At 46.0% G+C, this 24,186-nt stretch overlaps 1 protein-coding gene across 1 annotated transcript in view; it reads right to left on the bottom strand.

Annotated features, from left to right (window-relative positions):
• LOC306919142 (FRAS1-related extracellular matrix protein 1-like) overlaps positions 1-24,186 on the bottom strand; it is a gene marked incomplete at its 5' end in the record, with an annotated part of 94,175 nt that overhangs the window by 15,776 nt on the left and 54,213 nt on the right. The window contains 12 exons of the mRNA XM_079531973.1: positions 349-498; positions 1,566-1,638; positions 3,783-3,912; positions 6,283-6,427; positions 8,179-8,383; positions 8,958-9,063; positions 11,389-11,706; positions 12,889-13,153; positions 19,891-20,131; positions 20,498-20,639; positions 21,350-21,494; positions 23,794-23,870. Coding sequence (XP_079388099.1) covers positions 349-498; positions 1,566-1,638; positions 3,783-3,912; positions 6,283-6,427; positions 8,179-8,383; positions 8,958-9,063; positions 11,389-11,706; positions 12,889-13,153; positions 19,891-20,131; positions 20,498-20,639; positions 21,350-21,494; positions 23,794-23,870 — 1,997 coding nt within the window. The remainder of the gene's footprint in view (positions 1-348; positions 499-1,565; positions 1,639-3,782; positions 3,913-6,282; positions 6,428-8,178; positions 8,384-8,957; positions 9,064-11,388; positions 11,707-12,888; positions 13,154-19,890; positions 20,132-20,497; positions 20,640-21,349; positions 21,495-23,793; positions 23,871-24,186) is intronic.

Below are 24,186 nucleotides of genomic sequence, written 5' to 3'. Positions count from 1 at the left end.
GGAGATGTGGCTTATCGAATAATGTCTTGCCGAGATACAGGAGTTGAGAAAATAGCCCTGAAATATTCACTTCTGTGGTCTGTGGTATTTAGAGAGTGCTTGTTCCCCTCTGTTCAAAATATGTGTGTGTGTGTGTGTGTGTGTGCGTGCGTGCGTGCGTGCGTGCGTGCGTGCGTGCGTGCGTGCGTGCGTGCGTGCGAGAGAGAGAGAGAGAGAGAGAGAGGGTGATGGAGGGAGGGAGGGGGGAGTAATATATGCTATGAAAGGAAGAAAAGTGAGCCATTAGTCGTTACTAATGCTAACCCTTTTGGTGCTGTAAGTATATTTGGGGGATGTAACCCTCCTCACCTCCTCTCGGGTCAATGATCTCCACGCTAGCGGAGCTCGTGTGTCCCAGCAGTGCATTCTGGGGGTTCTTCAGAAACACGCTGAAGCTCTCGTGGTTCTCTTCCAGTCCGTCCGCCTCCAGGAACACACTCCACGTTTTCACATTCACCCCTGATTTGGAGGAGGTGCAAAGAAATGTTGTCTGTGAAGTTCGGTGCGCTATCATAGATTATTATAGAGCCCCTTATCAAGGTCCAGGGACGTGCACACATAGATATCAAAGGGGGCTTCAGCCCCTGCCCTTTTACCCGTCTGTAAAACAACTGCCCTCTCCAGACGACGAATGCATGCATTTACTATGGTGAAAGAAATGCAAATGCCCTCCTCTCCTTCCCATGCCATACCGGAAGGCAGCATTCAAGAGAATTGTTTTTCCGAAGTCTCCTGCGACTAATTTGTTTCGAAATCCATGTTGTTACACCACATCTCCAGTAGATAAAGAGTGCTGGGTTGCGCCCCGAAAATATTTTCGCTATTTTGGGCCAAAAGTGCTCTCTTATGGGGTTTCAGCCCCTGCCTCTCTGCACGTGCCTGTCAAGGTCCATTATTTATTGGGCATTTGAGCCACGGACCACCATTTGATGACATTTAGCCTCTCAGACCCAATTGAGCCACGGACCACCATTTGATGACATTTAGCCTCTCAGACCCAATTGAGCCACGGACCACCATTTGATGACATTTAGCCTCTCAGACCCAAAACTAAAGAATATTTTGTTATCATTGGATGTTATCTATAATTGTGTAGACTTCTTATGAATGAACAGTAATGCAGATGTTTAACAAAAATGAAACTCTTGAGAGACTTAAAATGAAACCAAATGGACCCGTAAGGGTTTCATGTTAACTATCTATATATTCTATATATATTTTATACTACAGTCTCTTTCTAGTGAAGTTTAGTCATTTGGATGCAATCACATTAGCGATTTCTTCATATCCATATGAGTAAAACCACCAGGATCATTTGTTTTTGGAACACTGTTTTAACTTGAAGAAAATTCCATGAAAAAAAAAGGTGTAAATTACGCCAGACTGCCCCCCCACACACACAGATCAACAGAACACACGCACGCACGCACGCACGCACACACACACACACACACACACACACACACACACACACACACACACACACACACACACACACACACACACACACACACACACACACACACCTGGGTCAAACTGGATCAGGTTGGCTGTGCTGTGTGTGAAATCTCTGCCCACTTTAGCTGAGCCTTCCTCCACCTGTAAAATAATGAGGTAGATACAATGAAGTATTGATCAGCGATTATGATAACGATACATGTATTCATCAGTGATTACCTGTATCATCTGGATGCATTAATGTTAAAGGTGTACTAGGCAGGTCTGCAGTGTTTGTACACACAAGGAAGTGGTGTTGGCAAACAGAATTCAAACTTCCCCCCCCCCCCCACTTCCCCCCTGTCATCGTCACACTAAAGCAGTGGTTTTCAACCCTATTCATATCAAGGCCCTTATTTATTTGGTATTTGAGCCATGGTCCACCATTAATGACATGTAGCCTCGCAGACCCAAAACTAAGGGATATCTTGTTATCGTTGGATAAAGTTTTTCCACAATTCTAGTGTATTGATGTTGGTACTATTCAGCGCTGACCGCACAGTTCAGGACTCAGAACTTCTACGCATTCCTCAGAAACCAGTGAAAATGGAGCTGGATGAGATTCCAACCCTTGAGGAGACTACCAAGGCCATTAATCAATTGAAAAGTGGCAAGGCTGCAGGAATTGATGGGATCCCACCGGATGTCTGGAAACACGGAGGCCCTGTACTTCACACTAAGCTCCATGAGCTCCTAGTGTGTTGTTGGGAGCAAGGCAAACTACCACAGGACTTACACGATGCAATTATCATAACCCTGTACAAGAACAAATGGGAAAAGTCAGACTGCTCTAACTACCGGGGTATAACACTGCTGTCCAGAGTGGAGAAAGCTCCTATCAAGGCATTTGGTGTTTGACTTGGGGGTTTCCAGGGCGTGGCTTGGTAGTACTCTCCGGGTGATTCGACCTGAGGTGTGAGCTTGAGGTAGTAGTGCTTTTAGGTCCGCTGGACAGTTGGGAGTGTGCATCTTGTAGAGAACAGTTGTTGCTGTAACTGTTCGGCGATGACTCAGCTTGCTGATGGCGTACTGCTGTAGGGCAAGGTCCTCATCTACCCCAATGATTTTTAAGGCCTTCTTTTGGATGAAGTCTAACTGCCTGAAAGTGGTCAGAGAGGCATTCATCCAGGCTAGGCAGGAGTACTCCATGATGCTCCTGACCTGGGTTTTGTAGATGTTGGCCCTGCCTTTGGCATCAAGCTTGTTGGCCAACTTGCGCAGTGCTCCAAGACGTTGGCCAGCGTGTCTGCAGATGTTGGACAGATGGCTGGTCCACGTAAGTTTGCTGTCTATGCAAAGACCCAAAACCTCCATCTGCTCGCTGAGCGTGATCTTGGTGGTGCCAAAGAAGAGATCTGATTTAGAGTCCCTTTTGTGAATCGGGATCACTCTAGCAGTTTTCCATTGGTCAGGGAACAAGCCAAGCGATTCCACCAGCGCTGCCTCCGCACCATCCTCAACATCCACTGGAGTGACTTCACTACAAATACTGAAGTACTCGAGAAGGTGGAGACCATCAGCATAGAGGCCTTACTGTTGAAGTCACAGCTGCGTTGGGTGGGACATGTTGCCAGGATGGAGGATCACGCCTGCCATCGTAACATCAGTGGTCCAAAGAATAGATATAAGGATTGTCTAAAGAAATCCCTCCGTGCATGTCACAATGATCAGCACCAGCGGTCTACCCTCGCCTCAAATCGTGAGACTTGGCGTCATACCATCGATGGTGGCGTGTCTACCTTTGAGAGAAACCGACGCGCCGTAAAAGAAGAAAAGAGAAGAAAAAGAAAGAACTGGAATGCAGCACAAGCAGAAACATCAGAACACCCGTTTCCCTGCAGCGGTTGTGGCAGAGCTTGCCGGTCAAAAGCGGGCTTCATCAGTCACCAACGTGCCTGCAGCAGACGTGGACATCCGCCTCCCAAGATCTTCGTTCGCGAAGCAAAGCCATGACCATGATAAGAGAGACAACAGATAAATGTTGATCAAAATGTGTAGACTTCTTGAAAATGAAGTACTGCCGATGTTTAACAATAATTTCAAGATCTGTAAGGGTCCATTAAGTTACCAACTCTCCATCATTTAGCTGGGGACCACCTGGAACCCCTTCAAGGACCACTGGTTGAAAACATCTGCACTAAAGCACCCGGCCCTCCTCCTCCCCCATGTTTATGGATCGATCAGGTATGAGCTGCACGCCTGCATGGATGCATTCATGTTAACAATAGATATTGATCAGGCATTACCTGTATTGATACGTAGGCAGGGTCAATGCTCTTCCCAGAGCGCTGCAGTGTGATGGTCAGAGTCCCTGCGTTCTCACACACTCTGTAGCAGCTGGAAGAGAGCTCTACCCTGCTCCACATCACCTCTAATCTGTTAGGGATAATGCAATGCAACACGCCACGATGTTAGATACAATGCAATGCACAATACAATACAATACAATACAATACAATACAATACAATACAATACAATACAATACAATACAATACAATACAATACAATACAATACAATAGTAATAATAATAGTATTCACTAATAATAGTAATAGTAATAATAATAAAATCTATCCTAAGATGCCATCAAAGAAAACTTTTTTTACATGTTAACTCGAGCTAGGTTTAAACGGTTTAAACGTTTGTGGTACATGAGCCTATATACTGTAAGTGAGGTAGGGGAAGAGAAGGGGGAAAAAGAGGGGGAGAAAGGGGGGGCAGAGGTAGAGAGAGGTAGGGATAGAGGGGTGGGGGAGAGAGAGGTAGAAAGAGAGGGGGGAGAGTGAAGGGAGAGAGAGAGAGGAACAGACTCCATCTGCCAGGGACTCTTGAAAAATGATTTGTGTTTCAAAAAAGATGTAAAACCATTTGTTTCATGCTATGTTGACTGCCAGCCCTTCCCTGCGCCCAGTTCAATTTTGCTTACTTTTTAAGTAGTCACAGAATTGTCATCTTCACTACGATCGCATCCCCGACCGCTTATGCTCCGAGACGTCCGCTTGCGCGTTCGCCAAAGAAAACGCATCTGACACCGACCATCTGTTCAATCTCTCTAGGTCGTCCTCACAGAGGAGCCCTCCATCACCGATTCCGGTCATCCCGGTTCTCCATACATCTGGCCAGCTCGTTGGTGCTTTGTGCTCCTGCGTCGTTCCTGAGTACATCCACATATGTTGATGTGGGACGTCCTCGTGACCAGTGCCCGTGTGTTGGTTCCCACAGCACTACTTTGCTGGCTGACAGCTATTGGTGTCTTTGGCAGTGTCTAGTCTCATTCTCGTGGCTGCTATCAACTGGCTCACCCTTGGCACTGCATCATGCAGATTCCTGATGGTAAACATGTGTACTCTTGCTGATGTTAAGTTCTGCACGCAGCACTCTGGTGTAGCACCAGTCTAGAGACTTCTGCAGGGCTTGGCTTCAGGGTACAGCATTCACTGCCATATAGAAGAACAGACTCTACCGTTGCGACTGGAATCGGGCGACTGTGGCTCAGGAGGTAGAGCAGGTCGTCCAATGATCCATGGGTCGGCGGTTCGAATCCCGGCTCCTCCTGTCTACATGTCGAAGTGTCCTTGGGCAAGACACTGAACCCCAAAAATGTTTTACCGTTGCATAGAAGAAGCTGAGTTTGGTTTGACGGGGTAGAGTCAGTTGAAAAGTGAATGTTGGTCACGGCAAAGGTGGAACGATCCAGGAGGAGAAAAATGAGCATGCTAGAAAAATGCTCCAGGGGACCCCCCTGGGACACCCTCAAGGACGACTGGGTATCCTCGAAACCACTGCAATGCATGGTTTCGGGTGGCGGGTGTATGTGTTTGGTTAGACATACCAACTGTCCTACACCCTACCCAAAGCCCTGCTACAAGTAAAATACCAATAATGAAAGTCAATAATGTAAGTAGCTATATCCTTAAATATAATTTGTGTGATATACTGTAATGTAACTGTAGCAGTGACTGGGACAACATGAAGAAAAACAACGCCAAGTGACAGCTGTGTACATAAAAACATGCGTGAGCATGCTTGCAGTCCGCGACTGGTTGCACCACTCTGGCCCTCATGAAGTCACATTTCGTCCAATGCGGCCCCCACCCTAAAATGAGTTCGACATCCCTGCTGCCTAACCGCACGCAGAATCCACGGGTGATTTGTAACCGTCCACGCGTAATTTGTAACCGGCAATGTATTGAGCGATGGTGTTGTCGGACTCATGACTGTGGGACTGTTGATATGTCTAACCAACATATCTCTGCTGTCGGGAGGAGACTCCAGGAAATTAAGAAAAGCTTATATTTTTAAAAACAAAGCAATACAGCCTCATCGAAGTTTGTGTTGTAACTTTATATATTGTCAATTACTTCCATGAGAGGGGGAGGGGTGGTGGAGGTAGTTGCTTTAGCAGACATTTTGAAGGTACAATGTAGTTAAGAGGTTTTGTCCAAAGGGTTTTTTACTACTTTCCATTGGTTCAATATTTCCAAAACAACACACCGATGTAAAGGGTGTTCAATAGCACTGATCTATGCCAAAACAATCTAAAACCTCAAAAATGGAGTTATGAGGTTTTCTCCCGACAGCAACGATATGAACCCCCAAAAGGGCAGGGGAGACCGAGGGAGACACAGATGGAAACTGACGATTGATTCGCTGTGGAGACACCCTAGCCCCCCCTGACCCTAAAGCACATGTAAACTGATGATCCGTCATGCAGTATAGAGGTCATAGGTCAGAGGTCATACATACGTTTCGGGCAGCATGGTGTTCCCTGCGGGGTCGCTGAGACGGAACTGGAAGCTGTCTGACGTCACGTCCACGTCCGATGGGACGACGTAGAGCACAAGCTTCTGATCCACGTCGGCCTGCGTGAACCTGCTCTGTATGTAGGAGCCTGTAAATACAGTAGTAACACTGTGAACCTGCTCTGTATGTAAGAGCCTGTTAATACAATATGTGACCGTTTCTGACCGAGGCTATGTCATTGATTGACGTTGTTCACTTTGACCCACCAGTTTTGGAGATATGGCTGATAGAGGAATGTCTTGCAGAAAACAGCGAGTTGAGAACAAAACAGGCTTGAAAGGTTCACTTCTGTGGACTCTAGCTACATGTTTAAGCAACTATTTACATATTTTATGTCGATTTCAGCTCTGACATTTATTTCAGACATGCCCTAGTATGTGAAGAGTCTGCCTGTGCTATTAACTCATTTTTGATTAAAAAATAAAGACAAATAAATCTCCTCTCCTGAACAGTTAGTCGTGCCGCCATGACTGGAAGGTCAACATCTCCTGCACAGTGCCCCATCACTGCAAACTCCATCGCATCGCTCCTGCTGAGCAATGGCCGCTTCCCCAACGCAGACAAGGACTTCACTCGAACAACATCAGCAAGAGTCCACGAGCTGCTCAGGGCCCCAGGGTGCGATTCCAACCTATCCATCAACTTCACTACGCAAGAAATTGATCTGGCCAGAAAACGCCTTAACCCATAAGTAGGGTGAAAAAAAGTAGGCTACTCAATTGGTTTACTGAAGTGAAAGCTCACAACGCGTCGGCCTTTTTCAATACTTCTTAAACATTTGGTTTTATTTGATGGAATTTTGTATATTTGTCCTTGATTTCTTTATGTAATAAGGGCCTTTCTCTGCACCACCTCTCTCCCATTGTTTATATTGTGTTTTTAATTTAGTTTCCAAGATGGCCGCATCACCAGGAGGGGGTGGCCTTACTGGGCTGCGTTCACACATTCAAGACACCTGTCTGTGTATAATGGCCGCTCCAATGCATTTCCAATGGAAGCCCATATGGTTTGACCAAACATTTTGTTCGATGGGGGGGGGGGGGGGGGGGGGGGGCAGAACACATCCATCAAAGCTGTGTTCAGACACAAGTCAGGTGTCAGACACAAGGCAAGTGTCTTGAATGCAGCCCAGTAAGGGCATATGTCGACCCCACCCGCTCACCTCCGCCCCACCCCCTCCTGGGATCCTAAACACAATATAAACAATGTGAGAGGGGTGGGGCAAAGAAAGGCCCTTATTACTGAAAAATGAACACAAAAAAAAATTTAATTTCGTTTTTAATTAATGAAAATGTTTGCTTTTTTAGGAAAGTTTTTCGGAAAATGTTTTGAAATAATAATTATAATATTAAAAACAAAATGTAGGAAACAAAAAAATAAAGGGACCCATAATAATTTGTCTGCGACCCACAAATGGGTACCGACCCAGGGTTTGGGAAACAGTGCTGTACAGGATACTGACATGACAAAGTACCTTACCGGGAACGCATTTGTGTCACCTTATAGCTATTGACGACTTTAACCATTATTTTAAACTTTAGCTGTTGAAAATTAGCTCGTAGCGTGGCACTGAGTGAGCTTGTACTGTAGCTATTTTAGAAAAATCGTGAAAATGAGTGAAAATCTATATATTATTTCACAGCAAGCGTTTTTAACTCATCTTTTCTTCTTGGGAGTCCCTGGAACAACATATTTTCAGATGAGAGTCCGTGTCCAAATACAGATAATTCAGTGGGTCCTTGACATGAAAACGTTTGAACACCAGTGCACCACTGATATGTTTGGATTTGGAAGATATTTTGTAGAATCTGGTCTCAGGTTACACAACAGGTAAAGTACCTGTGAGCACATTCTCCAGGTACCCAAAGTGGGGAGGTCTGGTGATGGAGTACTCCAGCTGGGAGGCGGGGCTGTCGGGGTCGGACGCCTGGAGGTGGGCGGAGCTTATGAAGATGCCGTATCTGGCCCCTCCCTCCAGCTCCACCACTGTGCTGGGGCTCCTCCTAGTGGTCAGACCCGGAGGCAACCTGTCTACACGCTCCACCTGCACACAGACAGACAGACAGACAGACAGACAGACGGTGACTCGTTTGTTAGCGAAGAGCGCCATCAAGCGTAAACACTGAAAACTTCCAGGGACCCCCCCACAGAAGCAAATATTTGAGTAAAATACATTCAACGTGAAATAATATGTATTCAAATATTTGCCACATTTCTTTCATGATTAAAAAAAAATAGCAGATCTACAAGCTCTTAGCGCAGCACTTTTATGTGGACACGCCCACCAGTTCATTAAGTATGCCTGGTTTGCCTGGTGGTGGGTGGCAATCCACCTGAACGGAAGCCGCACCCACAGCTGTTGTTGTATGATAAAGGGGGAGGGGTTAGGGGAGTGGATGATATTTTGATGTGACTATTATCACTTATTTTTTCATTGGCATGTTTGACTGTCAAGGTTTCAGCCTCCAGGAAGAAAACCTAAATACCAAGGGAAGACATCATTGCACATAAGAACCACACCAAGGGGTCTAATGAAGTATTGTCACCTCATAAACACCTGCAAAACTGAAAAAGAAAATCACGGCACTCCATCTTTAAAGATATTAGGCCCCTCCCACCTGTATGTTAAACACAGCAGGCTCCTCCCTCAGCTGACCCGTCTCCAGGTAACCTGCGTTGCTTCTGTCCGACGGCAGGAAGTAGAAGCGGTCGATGAGCCCCAGGCTGCAGCGACATGAAAATAACACAATAAACTGTAAATAATACTAAATATATTTTTGGGGCTTTTGTGCCTTTATTGATAGATCACAGTAGGTAGACAAGAAACGGGGAGAGAGATGGGGGCATCCAGCATGACACTGTCATGGCGATCCAGCATGACACTGTCATGGCGATCCAGCATTACACTGTCATGCTGGATTACCAGCCAAGGTGCCTGGACTGCTAAAGGCTCATTGTTCTGCCTCCCAGGCAGTTAATTTTGTGTTTAGCACTACCTGTGCTTCTAGTGTGGTATTGCAACAGAAGTAAGACTGGGGGATGGGTAATTTAAGTGTTCAACCTCTTGTGAGTTGTTGATTGCAAGAGTAGCACCTGTTCTTTATTGGGAGTAATTAGGGCACAGCCGCACAGGCCAGCTCAGTCATTTTTGGAAAAGTACTGGTAGAGAGCAGAGCTCCGTCTCTCTTGGAAACAACACTGTTACGGCCGGGCTCCACCGGGCGCGTCAGCGTCGCGTCTCCGTCACCGTCAGGGAATGTTCCCTTTTTAATCAATGAAGGGTGGCTCCACTGCCCGCGTTGACGGAGACGCGACGCGTGCATTAAAATTGAACCGGTGCGTTTTTTGACGCGACGCAGACACAACGCAACGCGTCCGGTGGAGCCCTGACAGCAGTCAGATTTTAAGTTTGTTACAGCACATTTCTGTGTTCGCCATCGTAAGCATTGTCTGTAAGTGGATATATTTATTGTTTGCATTTACATAATTCAAAATGTTACATTTTGTCTTTGTTGTTTGCTGATGGAATATTTGTGTTTCTGTTTTGTTTTATATTACAGTTTACTATATACTTTACACACATCAAGGAAATTAAAACCGGAGCTAGAACGCTACATCCTGACTCTGTGTGGCGTTTAAAGGGAGTTTGGCTGGCTGTCAATTAATGGAGACACTGTTAGGAGGACAGCACACTCATTCTGGAGTTTCGGTGGTGAGGTGACCACCGCTCTGGTGGTGAGCTGACCACTGGAGCTGAAATAACATTGAGCGGTGGTGAGTAAAAACAGAGAGAAGGGCTGGCAGTGGCGGTGGTTTGCTCTTCACTGCGGCTCGTGACGTCATGTTGTAGTTCGGTGGTCACCTCACCACCGGAAATCCAGACTATGTATGAGCCTTTAGACGGCCCAGGCCATAAAATAAAATATGAACATACAGTATTATCATCATTTTTCAGAAGAAGGGAAGATATATCATCATCATCAGCTCTGTAGCAGTGGTCGGCAAACTGTTCTTCTGGATCGGACGGTTGCCGTATATTAGAGAAGTCTATGGTTGGCTCTTCCAGGAGAGATTTTGCGCTCTCGTTAGAAGGTGAGTGTAAGTGCCATCCAGCCGTTTCTCTAATTTCCCTACATTTTTGTAACCCATTTTTTCACCCAGTGTCAATTGTCTAATGTAATCCTGGGCTCTACACTCCCTCCGCCAACCTGGGGAGAGCAACGAACTGACCTATTGCTTTCTTCAATGCATGAGCGTCCAATCCGCTTCTTATCACCTGACACGGGGAGTTTCCCTGGTTGGACGTAGCGCGTGGAAGGAACACGTTATTCCAACCAGAAATTTCCCCTCCATCAGGCACCCCGGCTGGCCAGGGGGAGGCAGTTTACCAGGATTACTGCATGTTTTTTGTGAGGGTACCTACGGCTAGGGGACATGGTAGAACATGCAAACTCCCATACCTAGGGTATGGGCACTGATGAGACGGAGGAGAGGACACGCCCCCAGCGCAAAAATGTGACAACAAAAATGTGTTTGTTGTCATGAGTTGTCAAGATCCGAGTTGGCTTTGTCTGGGGCTTATAAGGTACTTATACTTTCTGAAAGGTCTATAGGAAAAATGCATGGGAAATGCTTTTCCGGGCCTGTCGTCGTCTATTCCAAACATGCAAACATGACCCACTTTAATTACTTCGGTCTATATGTAGCTTTATGAATAGTATTAAGATGTTATTGTATTTTTAAAATTTGTATTCAGTTAATAAAGTTAATAAGTTAATAATTAAAATATAGCAAAAATAGCTGATCTACAAGCTCAAAATGCGAGTTAATATGCAATGTGGCCCATCTGGGGTGAGTGTGGAAATATAGTGGCCCTCTGGAGTGAGTGTGGAAATATAGTGGCCCTCTGGAGTGAGTGTGGAAATATAGAGGCCCTCTGGAGTGAGTGTGGAAATATAGTGGCCCTCTGGAGTGAGTGTGGAAATATAGTGGCCCTCTCCATCGTCAAAGTTGCCCCACCCCTGGCTATTAGCATTATGAAACTCTAACCTTCCAGGGACGTGGCGGTAGGCCAGCTTCAAGTCGTTGACGTCCGCCTGTGTGAAGCTCTGGCGAGCCGCCAGAGGCTGATCGCTCAGCAGCAGCCGGCCGTAGCGCGGAGGCTGCGTGAGGGTGAAGGTCAGGTTCGCGGGCGGGGTGTCGGGGTCGGTCAGCTCCAGGTGTTCGGGGGTGATGAGGGTGTGGGCGGCGCCCTCGAGCAGCTGGAGGCCAGCGTTGCGGCTCAGCGTGGGCGGGATGCGGTCGCCGTGCTCGATGCGGAAGTGCAGCGTTCCACTGCGAGACGTGTCGCCGTTGGTCACCACGAAACTGTATGAAAGAGAAAAACAAGAACACCACGCGTATCGTTAACTGCCATGTGATACAAGCGCTCTCCGCTGTGCATCTGCCCACCCCTCCCCCCCCTTTTTTTCCTATTGTTTTTATTTTATTTTTTTTTTAACGTGTATGTTTCTCTGTCACGACCTCCCGGCCGTTGTTTTCGTTCGTTTACGACATTTTCAGGGCTGTAAAGGTGATTTGCTGTTTTTGAGGGAGGGGGGCCAGGGAATTCCACACTGGGGTGGCAGTGCTGTAGAAGGAGAATCTACCCATATGTTTGTTCATTTTAAAAGTGGCCCGTATACCAGATCGTTCTCCCTCTAATATTGTGGCTACTAGAGGGGGTTTTCATGATTCTGAATCCATTGCAAGCATTTGTTTTGCACGAAAAACACTCCTTGGGCTAAAACGGCAACACCACGTTTTCATGACATGGTTAACCTGAAGGAGTCGGCCTCAGCGTGGTGGCTGTAGTGTAACGACCCTGCAAAAGCACCCTGCAAAAGCACCCCATTCGACCCGTATCTCTGCATTCAATCGGCGAAATCATCCGTTATCAGCACCTTTCAATGAGCTCAGTATGGCCATACTGGCATACTCACTGTTTCAGTATGTCATTATCACCTATTGTCATTATCACTGATGTCCTGACGGAGGCGCGCCGTGTCTGGTGGCCTTGAGCCACGTGAGGCACCGCCGAGCGAGGCGCTAGCCGAGCGAGTCGCCGTGCCGAGCGTTGCGACAGCCACCAGACCCGACTCAGCGCCGTCCGAGTTACGTCCCGATAGGCAGAGAATAGTATATATTAATAGCCCCTAGTTTCCATGCGCCGACAATAGTTGGAAATTACACGTCCACCAGGGGGAAACCTTGACCAGGCTATGTTCAGCCAAGGGTGAGTATGCCAGTATGGCCATACTGAGCTCATTGAAAGGTGCTGATAACGGATGATTTCGCCGATTGAATGCAGAGATAACGGTCGAATCCGCTGGCAAAATACTCTTTGGCGTGGCTCTTTGCCTGCCTGCTCTGCTGAGTTGGAGATCGGGGTTCGACTCCAGCTCAGGATGCTAAATGTTTCAGGAGGAGGGGGTATAAGTTAGTGGTAGGAGGAGCAAGTTACGGCTGGGTCTCTTGCAGTGTCGTTATACAGCATGTTGTCATGGTTACCTGAAGGAGTCCGCCTCGGCGTGGTGGCTGTTGTCGTGGGTGTAGCAGACTCGGTGCGCCGCCACGTCAATCTGGGTGAAGGCGGCGAGGGGCACCCCGGGGCGCTGTGCCGCGTGAACATGGCCGTGGCGAGGAGCAGCTTGCACACTGTAGAGCAGCTGGTCCGCCGAACCGGAACCGTCCGTGGCCGACAGCACGTCCGTGGTCAAGACCACCCGGTCCCCCTCGGTGAGGACCACGGGGCTGGTCACCAGCACGATGGCACCTACGCACGCACGCACACACACACACACACACACACACACACACACACACACACACACACACACACACACACACACACACACACACAGTGTTAATTGTGTCGACTTAAACTATGACGAAAAATGTTTGTTGACTACTGTTTTTCACTGACAAAAACTAAATATGAAGTAAGCTATGATGATTAAAACTAGAAAGGTCGCAATTTAAAAAAATTGCAAAGTGTGGTTGCCGCAGTGGCTTACATATGCCCCTCCCACTGATATTGCCAGCCAATTACAATGTCACGTCACCCCTTCGATCATGCGTAAGTAATTCGGAGGGGATTTATCCCCCAAAAATCATGTTTTTGCGACAAACGGTTACATTTTTCGAATTTGCGGCACCCCCTATGGATGAAAATGGAATTGCTTTTGGCTTTTGGTTGATTGAACCACCCGCGACATGTGATTCAAGTTTGGCATGGATCGAACATTTCGTTCGTGATTTATGGTATTTTTTGTAAAATAGGCCCCTCCTACTAACTTCGGACGACGATTACGGCCGAACGATACGCACTATCAAAATTCCGCCGTTCGAGTTTTCATTGGAAAGGTCCGGAGATCATGTGTACAGATTTTTGTGAGATTTGGACAAAATCTGTAGGAGGAAAAGCAAAAAGTGTGTTTTGGATCAAATTCAAAATGGCGGAAAATCTATCATGACGCAAATGGGCGTGGCCTATATGGGGAGATGCGTCATGACCCACGGAATCCAGGGAAAAAATCATTTTGATTTTACGACCTACGGTTCAAGAGTTATAAGCCAAAACGTAAAGTGGGCTGTTATAGCGCCACCATGAGGCCGACCGATAACATTATAAGTTAATTAATTTTAGTAATTATTATGAACCTACCCTCCAAGTTTTGTAACAATAGTGCTTACAGTCTCTGAGGAAAAAATACTTGAATGTGAGAAAATGCGAAAAATCGCATTTTCCCATTCATGTCAATGGGGAAATTTTATTCACTAATAAATTAATATCAATTAAACTATACAACATTTCTCTTAAAAAAATACAAGCACATCCTTCCCGATGAAGCCGGTCAATTTGACATATGGCTCAAGTGCGTACAGTCAAAACTGTGGGAGGAGTAGTATTTCAAAATAAAGGTTACTCCAGTAAAATAATAAAGTGTTACAAGTACTATAGTCTGGTTGCCCTTTAGGGCAACCACACTAACTATGTCTAAATATACTGACAATTTCATCAACAAGTAAAAACTAGACTAAATTAATGTTAGGGAGGGCCTAGTGGAGAACTTGAGAAAGAGATCCAGTAGAACTAAAGGACAAGTCATGTTCTGTTTGGTTGCATGCGCTCAGCCAGTCTACAAAGCTGGCATTACAACATCAAGGCCCGCCAAAATATGTTTTAGTCGACAATATCGACTGTAGATTTTATAATATTTGGAATACATGGACTCCCTAGGGAAGGAGAGGCGGAAAGCCTGGAAGGATCTTGTGGAGAACATCAACATGACTCAGAACAGCCAAAAAGCGTGGTCCACCATCCGGAAAATAAACGGTGATAAGATCACACCACCCGCTATATCCGACGTAACACCAAACCAGGTTGGGAGCCAACTGGTGGCCAACGGGAGACGAGCAGAAAAGCGCAGGGCCAAAGGACAACACCATCTCACCATCATCCCGGGCAGTCAACAGAACATGTCCATCCTAACCAACCCTTGAGGAGTTTGAAGCAGGACTAAACACCATGAAGCTGGGCAAAGCTGCAGGTCCTGATGACATACTGTCTGAGATGATAACCCACCTAGGCCCAGTCGCCAAACAATGGCTATTGGACATGTACAACATCTGCCTACAAACCCAGCACATACCAACGATCTGGAGGAAAGCCATCATCATTGCTCTTCTAAAACCCGGAAAAGACCCCAACCTCCCCAAAAGCTACCGGCCCATCTCCCTGCTTTGCACCACCTACAAGCTGTTCGAGAGACTACTCCTCAGCCGACTATCCCCCCAGATAGACGCTGAGCTAATTAGAGATCAAGCTGGATTTAGACCGGGAAAATCCTGCACAGGCCAACTGCTAAACCTCACCCAGTACATCGAGGACGGCTACCAGAAGAAGCTGATAACAGGCGTTGCCTTTGTTGATCTTTCGGCAGCTTATGACACCGTCCAACACAGGCTGCTGATCAAAAAACTTTCGACATCACAGCAGATGCCAAATTGTGCAACACAATCAGATGTCTCCTGAGCAACCGGATGTTCTACGTCACACTCAACAATAAAAAAAGCAGATGGTTCCACCAGAACAACGGGCTGCCGCAGGGCAGCGTCCTGGCACCTCTCCTCTTCAACGTCTACACCAACGACCAGCCCCTACCAGAAGGATGCAGCAGGTTCATCTACGCAGATAATAATAATAATAAACTTTATTTGTATAGCACCTTTCATACATAAATGCAACTCAAAGTGCTTCACAGGGCAGTACATAAAAATAGCAATAAAACACAGGCAAGCAGTTAGACGGATAAAACAATGGTAAAGAGCAAACAACAAAAAAAGCATAAAAACATAGATGGACGAGAAACAAAGCACACCGCAAAAGGTCAGAATAGAGAACTCAACTAAAACTAAAACTAAAACTCAATTAAAAGCAAGAGTAAAAAGGTGAGTCTTGAGTTGAGCTTTAAAAATGTCTACAGAGGGTGCGTGTCTAAGTTGAAATGGAAGTCGATTCCAGGCTGTAGGCCCATAGAAGCAGAAGGCTGCCTCACCATATTTTTTTGTAGACATTTTTTAGGCACTTCAAGCAGGCCAGCAGTGGAGGACCTGAGGGGGCGGTGAGGAACGTATCTGGGTAGGCATTCGCGGAGGTATGAGGGTGCAAGACCGTTTAGGGATTTATAAACAAGTAAAATAATTTTAAAATCAATCCTAAAAACCACCGGGAGCCAATGTAGTGAGTGTAAAACTGGAGTAATATGATCTCTCATCTTAGTTTTGGTTAAAACCCTAGCAGCCGCATTTTGAACAAGTTGGATTCTGTCTGTTGACTTCTTTGGCAGGCCCGAGAGGAGGGAATTACAGTAATCGAGACGCGAAAAAACAAAAGCATGGACCAATGTTTTAGCATCATCTAAAGATAAATATGCTCTTATACGTGCGATGTTTCGAAGATGAAAGAAAGCTGTCTTGGTAGCTTGATTAATGTGCGCATTAAAATTCAGATCTGAATCGATAATAACCCCTAGGTTCTTTACTGTCGACTTACTTCCTACATTTAGGTTACCGAGTTTATTTTTTATCAATTCTTTTTGCTCATTAGAGCCAATTATAAGAACTTCTGTCTTATCCTCGTTCAGTTGGAGAAAGTTCTCACTCATCCAGCATTTAATGTTGGACAGACAGGATAGCAGTGGGTCAAGGGCAGAGGGGTCATCAGGGGCTACGGAAAGATACAGCTGCGTATCGTCCGCATAGAAGTGGTAATTCACTCCGAGGGCGCTAATGAGTTCTCCCAGCGGCAATATATAGAGGGAGAACAATAGAGGACCAAGGATTGAGCCCTGTGGAATACCGGAATCAATATTGTGCGTGTCCGATACAAAGTCGGCTAGGCTGACAAAATAGCTTCTTCCTGATAAGTATGAGGAGAACCAGGATAAGGCCGTGCCTGAGAGGCCTATCAAGTGCTCGAGACGTTGTATTAAAATTGAGTGATCAATTGTATCGAAAGCGGCCGTTAAGTCCAGGAGTAGTAGAACGGACACATGTTTCTTGTCGGCGGATACCCTGAGATCATTGATTACTTTTACAAGTGCCGTTTCAGTGCTGTGCCCTTTTCTGAAACCGGATTGAAATGTATTATGTATATTATTGTTCTGCAGAAAAATGTCTAGTTGGAGAAAGATGATGTTTTCTATTACCTTGCCCAGAAAAGGGAGATTGGAAATTGGTCTGTAATTTCCCAACACAGAGGGATCAAGGTTATTTTTCTTAAGTAGTGGCTTAACTACAGCCGTCTTCAGTGAGTCAGGGAAGATGCCTGATTGTAAGGAGCTGTTTACAATTTGCAGGATTTCTCCAAGTACACACTCTAGCACCTCTTTGAGGAAGGGGGTGGGAATACCGTCCAGTGAACATGTGGATGAGGACATCTGCATTATTCCTCTTCCTCGACTGTATGGAAAGACGGCAGGCTTCCCCTAGGGCGAACAAGCGAGGCACAATTTGCTGTGTTTGCAGCAGCTACATTTATGATGCCAGCTCGAATGTTAATGATTTTGGCATTAAAAAAGGATGCAAACTCGTTGCACTTAGCAGTAGAGGCGGGAAATGATTGCTTGTAAGACTGGGGAGGGTTAAGTACACGTTCAATAGTGGAAAATAGTACTTTTGCATTTTTCTTGTTCTTAACAATGATGGCCGAGAAATATGCCTGCCTAGCCAAGCGCAAAGCTCTGTTGTAGGTAGCTGTTGAGATCTTAAGAGTCTCTAGATTGATCGTGTTTTTATTTTTTCTCCAGACACGCTCTGTTCTGCGACAGTGTGTCTTAAGTGAGCGTGTATGCTCATTTATCCAAGGTGTTATTTTGGAGTTGCATTTCTTTTTGGTTTTTAACGGAGCCACTATATTAAGGGCAGATTCTACTTTGAAATTAAATTGTTGGACCATATCATTCACTGAGGGAGTGACCAGTGATGGGGGAGCAGGTGTGAGATGACGGGGAAAAGCAGTGGCGGTGGATGCGTTAAAAAAACGTTTTTTTATAGTATATTCTGTGTTGTTTTTTCCTAGAGCCGTAGTAGTCATATTAAAACATAGCAAGTAATGATCTGATAACTCAGGCCTTTCAATGGTCCTATCAATCCTAATATTCAGGTTTCTGCTCATGACCAGGTCAAGGGTGACCTAGCCATGACAACACAGCAGCATACCTTCCCAGAAGTGGAGTCAACCCTGGAACAAGGACTGACAGATATGTCCACATACTATATGGAAAACCACCTGCGTCCAAACCCCGGGAAGACACAAATCTGCAGCTTCCACCTTAAAAACAAGGAGGCCAAACGGGAGCTCAATGTAATCTGGGACGGAGGCTTGAGAACCACCAGCACATGGTCTACCTGGGAGTGACCTTAGACCGTACCCTCAGCTACAAAGAGCACATCCAGAAGACGAGAGCCAAGGTGTCCACCAGGAACAACCTCCTTCGCCAATTAATCGTTTACCCGCCAGGAACATAGGAATATTAACACGTAGAATCTTGTAGCCTGCCACAAACGGAAAAGCCGTTTTAACAGCGATGTATTCATTAATGCATGTTTTAATACGATCGTATCGAAATCTACCGTCCGTTAGCTTTGTTATGCTTCTGACACAATGGGCGCGGCCATTTTGAAAATGCGCGCGCATCCACTAACATTGCCGGCTCTGTTTTCAGACGGCTTTATCTCACAGAAGCGACATTGCAGAGGACGCTTTGTCCCAGACAAGCGTTTTCAGCGGCCTGTAGCAGGCGCTGTGATACTCGCGGTCCACTTTTTCCACCACCGACCGAGAGAACGAGCACCAGCTTCGTCAACACACACGGAATGGTTTCATAGTAAAATGCGATACGGATATTTGGCTCTTCAAAGTAAGTGTCACGCGTGATTAAACCATGGCAATACGCAATCGAGGGATTAATTAATGGCGGCAGGCTAAGAGTTAACCAACTCAAAGTGGGGAGCTCACCCAAGCACGCTGCGCACAACGGCACTAGCCCTGTGCTTTTCTACCGCCGAATATGCCTGCCCTGCATGGTATAAATCAAGTCACGCACGCAAACTAGACCCTATCCTCAACGAGACCTGCAGGATAATGACTGGGTGCATCAAAACGACCCCCATACCCTCCCTCTACGCCCTCTCTGGAATCGCCCCCCCTGACATCCGCAGAGCAGTCACCGCCAAAGCCGAGCGCACAAAGCAGGCCCATGACAACCGGCACTCACTGCATGAACACTTTGCCCCCCAAAAACGGCTCAGGTCCAGAAGTAGCTTCCTGGATACCACTGCAGAACTGGAGACCACACCATCTGTCGCCAGGACCACGGAGTGGCACAGCCAGTGGAGCAGCATGGGTAGCCAGACAACCCAGTGGACAGAGAGAGGCATCACCCCAGATGAATGTCTAGCGACTGGTCATGACCAATCTTGGGCCGTCTGGAAAACCCTGAACCGTCTGCGGGTCGGTGAGGGACGCTGCAAGGCATCCATGAAGAAGTGGAAACTGACTTTTTCTGATGCATGAGTGTGTGGCGAGCCACAAACAATGGACCACATCATGGGATGTATCTCTGCTCCTCAATGCACTGGAGATGACCTGGCCGAACCAAATGCCGCTGCACTCGCCTGCGCCAACCACTGGAAAGACGTGATATAGAGGATGGCCAGACACGACGAAGATTCCCCTTACATATGAAATATGTTGGGTGGAGAGATAGTCTCTTCACTCAGAGAACAAAGGTTACAAAGTAACCATACGTTATTCCTTGCACATGGAGGAATAAACCTCCATGTGCAACTTAAGGATGCTGCCCTGTGTTGTGTCCTTCCTTGCCCTGGGTAGTGACTAGTTTGACTCAGGCCAGGTGTGACTGCTTAAATCAGTCATCCTCCATCTCACAAATGGGTTAACACAGTCAAATCCGGGTCATTCCCGTGCACATTCGACCCCCTGACCTTTGTGGGCGACCCTCACTGAGATGAAGAAGGTGTCCGTCGTCGGGCTCCGGTTGTCACCGTCACTGAGCTGGAAGCGGAAGCTGTCGTGACCTTTGAACCCGGCGGTGGGGGCGGGGGCGGCGTGGGCGTAGCGCACCCGGTTCATGTCCACGTCGTCCTGGGTGAAGTTCTGACCCGGGGAGAGCTCCGCCCAGTCTGACCTCTGACCCGCAGAGAGCTCGGCCCAGCCTGGACGCGCCTGTGGAGAGAGCAGGACCACACAGGACACACGCACGCACGTAACGCGCGCGCGCGCGCACACACACACACACACACACACACACACACACACACACACACACACACACACACACACACACACACACACACACACCAACTTCATCTTTTTTATTTCTATCTTCTTTTTAATTTTTTAATTATATTGGAACGTTTAAATCCTATACGATTATTATAGGGATTTCATAATCCTATTTACACAATGATTAGTCTTTAGGGTTCTCTGACTCTGACTCTTAAAACGTAACCAAACGTTAGAGAGGTTACTGTACCTTTAACGTAGAGTGGAGGTTACTGTACCTTTAAGGTAAATAGGAGGTTACTGTACCTTTAAGGAGAGCTCTCCGTAGCGCGGCGTGACACTGAGGATGTAGAACAGCTGCTCACTACTAGAGTCCAGGTCCTCACTCTGCAGGACCACGCTGGAGATCACCCTGTTCTGCAGAGAGGACACCTCCAAGCCCGCGTTCCTGACGCACGCACGCACGCACGCACGCACGCACGCACGCACGCACGCACGCACGCACGCACACACACACACACACACACACACACACACACACACACACACACACACACACACACACACACACACACACACACACACACACACACACACACACACACACACACACACACACACACACCAATTTCACCTTTTTTATTTCTATCTTCTTTTTATTTTTTCAATTATATTGGAACGTTTAAATCCTATACGATTATTATAGGGATTTCATAATCCTATTTACACAATGATTAGTCTTTAGGGTGCAGGTTGTGTTCCATTCAATATCCTTCTCCTATCCCTGCAGCTCACAAATCTTGCTGTACTTCGCCCAGCTGATATGGGTGGTTTTTTGCCATTGGTCATCTTTAACCCATTTTGGGCAGGAACCCCATTAGTTGTTTTAAGCATTATATTATGCTTTAGCTGTTGAAAAATAGCAGATCTACAAGCTCATAGCGCGGCACCGAGTGTCATGAAAATGTGGCACAAATCTTTGAATATATATTCTTTCAGAGCGAACGTTTTTAACTCAAGTCTTTGCTTCTGAGGGGTTCCTGGAATAACATATTTTCAGACTGGGGTCGGTGGCCAATTACATATCATTTTTGGGGTCCTTGACCCAATTTCAAGGTCTAAATGGGTAAAAAGAATATATATATATAGCGTTGGTACCTCAGTAGGCGAGGTGTCTCATCGTTGACGGGCGTCACAGTGATCTGCATCGTCCCCTGGACTGAATGAAGTCCGTCTGTCACCTGGACGGTCACCCTGTCCCCCTGCGTCTCTGTGTCATCATGGAGGTACACTATCTGGAGGCCTAGAGGAGAGAGGAGAGCAGATTTACACTATCTGTGGGCCTAGAGAAGAGAGGAGAGCAGATTTACACTATAGGCCTGGAGGAGAGAGGAGATTTACACTATGTAGGCCTGGAGGAGAGAGGAGATTTACACTATAGGCCTGGAGGAGAGAGGAGAGGTGATTTACACTATAGGCCTGGAGGAGAGAGGAGAGGTGATTTACACTATAGGCCTGGAGGAGAGAGGAGAGGTGATTTACACTATAGGCCTGGAGGATAGAAGATCGGAGCTAATATCGGAGGGTGAGGTTCCATACGGGGCTAATATGGACCTTATGGTGTGTTCTCTATATATATAATAGCTCGGCTATTTTCAAAGGGCCGAAATGTATATAGGGCCAAAGTGGTCAACGTATAGGCTATATTTTGTAATAGTAATCAAAGTACAAAGTAACTAGTAACTAAAGTTTTCAAGTAACTCTAGCGATGGCCTGGGTCCAGGCACCTTGGCGGGTATCTGTCATGAATGCATGACAGTGTGTCGCAGGTTTGAGTCCCGATCCCGACAAACTTTACTGTGTGTCTTCCCCCCGCATCTCTCTCCCCATTTCATGTCTACCAATAGAGGGTATGCGCGTGACATCATTATCATATCTGGAAGTTATGCGGGAACGCCTACCGAGTGGCAAAAAACTACTTTCTGGCCCATTCATCCACACAGAAAAGTCCTATTTGATTGCATTAAATGACGTTAAACAATGTTAAACTCACTTTTCCACTCACTTTGCCACTCAATGTGCCACTCGATTTGCCATTCGCTTTATGCATGTACATACTCTCTATTGCTACTCAAAAATATAATATAACAAAAATATCTTAAAAATCATAATAATTGTAGTGGAGCAAAAGTACAATATTTGCCTCTGAGATGTAATTGGGTAGAAGTAAGTACTTGGAAATTGGAAATACTCAGATAAAGTGAAAATACCTCAAAACTGTATTTCCGTAAATGTACTTTTTACGGAAATACAATTAAATATTTATGTATTTACTAGAGCTGGGACTCGATTAAATTTTTTAATCTAATTAATCAGAGGCTTTGTAGTTAATTAATCTCGATTAATCGCATTTTAATCGCATATCATTATTTGACCCGAGAACAGTGAGAAAGCTATTTTTTTAAATGGATTTTGGTATACTAGTGAATCAATGAATAGTGAATACATAAGTTTAAGCAATAAAACATTGTTTTTGTAATTTGTAGTAATAATAGGGGTAATAAATTATAATAATATCTCAAAATTAATAATTTATATAAAGCTTTTCTGAGTACAAAAAAATGCTTTACAAGGGGGACATGATAAATCAAAAACAACTTTATTAGAGGAAAAACACTAAGGAATGAAATAGCTGGGGAAAGCAATATTGAAGGTTTGGATGGTGGGGGCATGTCTCTGAGTGTTTGGGGAATGCATTCCACAGGGTTGGGGGGGGGCTTGGTGCAGCAAAGTGACATGACCATAACAAAGCACCTCTGTGTTTCTTCCGTGGACATACAGTAACAGCCATTAACAGATTTTACATTTTATTTGGCCATAACCGTTTAGTTAGAAACCATGTCATCTGGTCGGGTCCTTGAATTGCTACTGGTAGTTGGAATGACGTTAGCTCTGATCCATAGTGTTAGAAGGAGGAAAGTAGGCTTTCACATATTTTTTTGTGCTAAAAACAAGGGGCTGCACAGCCTGCACTTCCGTGGGTGTGAGGGGAAAGGATCAAATTAAGTACCATAGAACTCCTCCTGAGTCCTAACTACGCTAAGGACCAGAGCTACTGTTGTTGACGTTAGCTTCCAGGCTAGGCTCGGTGCAACATGTTTCGCATCGAGCCGATACTGGAGGATTGACGAGGTGCGGTCTTCGGTGATATGCGAATTCTTTATTGAATAATTGCACACAACTGTGCTGTAATCCACGCTATCATCGGATAGCCTTTTAAATCCTATTTCCAATCCACGGGGACAAGCAAAGTGATCTCAGCGGCTTCCCCCGGTCTGGTGAACTGTCTGGTGGTGTTATTGTTCCCCCAATGCTACTGGGGCATACCATTCTAAAGGGGGGTGGTTTCCACTCCCTGTAACAACGGACACTTCACTCGGTGAACTGGGTGGTGCGCCGGTCCATCTGAAAACTGTCCAGTGACAACGTTCCGCAGTGAAAAAAATAGTGCGATTAAAATGCGTTAATTTTTTTAACGCGTTAATTTTTCTGTAGTTAATTAATCTCAATTAACGCGTTAAAGTCCCGGCCCTAGTATTTACCTTGTCTCAGTTCCTGCAGGGTGAAGGAGTGTACATGGAGGCTCTGGTGGAGAAGCTGCTCTCCCATGTCTCTGTACCTGGAGAATGGATTAATAACAACTATATCAGTTATGCAATATAACTATATCATCTATATAGTATGTTACTACAATGTAACTACATCATATGTACAGCGTATGTTACTACAATTTATTACATGGCTTGGTTGAATGCTTGATTCTGATTGGTCAATCGCTGAATTCAGCGGTGAGTTATGTCTTGATAATGACCGCTCCGCTGTATAACAGACCTCTGCCTAATCAAACCCTCTGAGCACCAGCTGTGCGGCTGCGCCCCGCTTGATTTACTGCTGTTTCCAACATGACAGCCATGTAAACACACAATGTCATTTAC

Source organism: Electrona antarctica (assembly GCF_951216825.1).
Source record: "Electrona antarctica genome assembly, contig: scaffold_395, whole genome shotgun sequence".
Lineage (NCBI taxonomy): Eukaryota > Metazoa > Chordata > Actinopteri > Myctophiformes > Myctophidae > Electrona > Electrona antarctica.
Note: the sequence above shows the minus strand (reverse complement) of the source record. Positions and strands in the feature narration are given on the sequence as shown.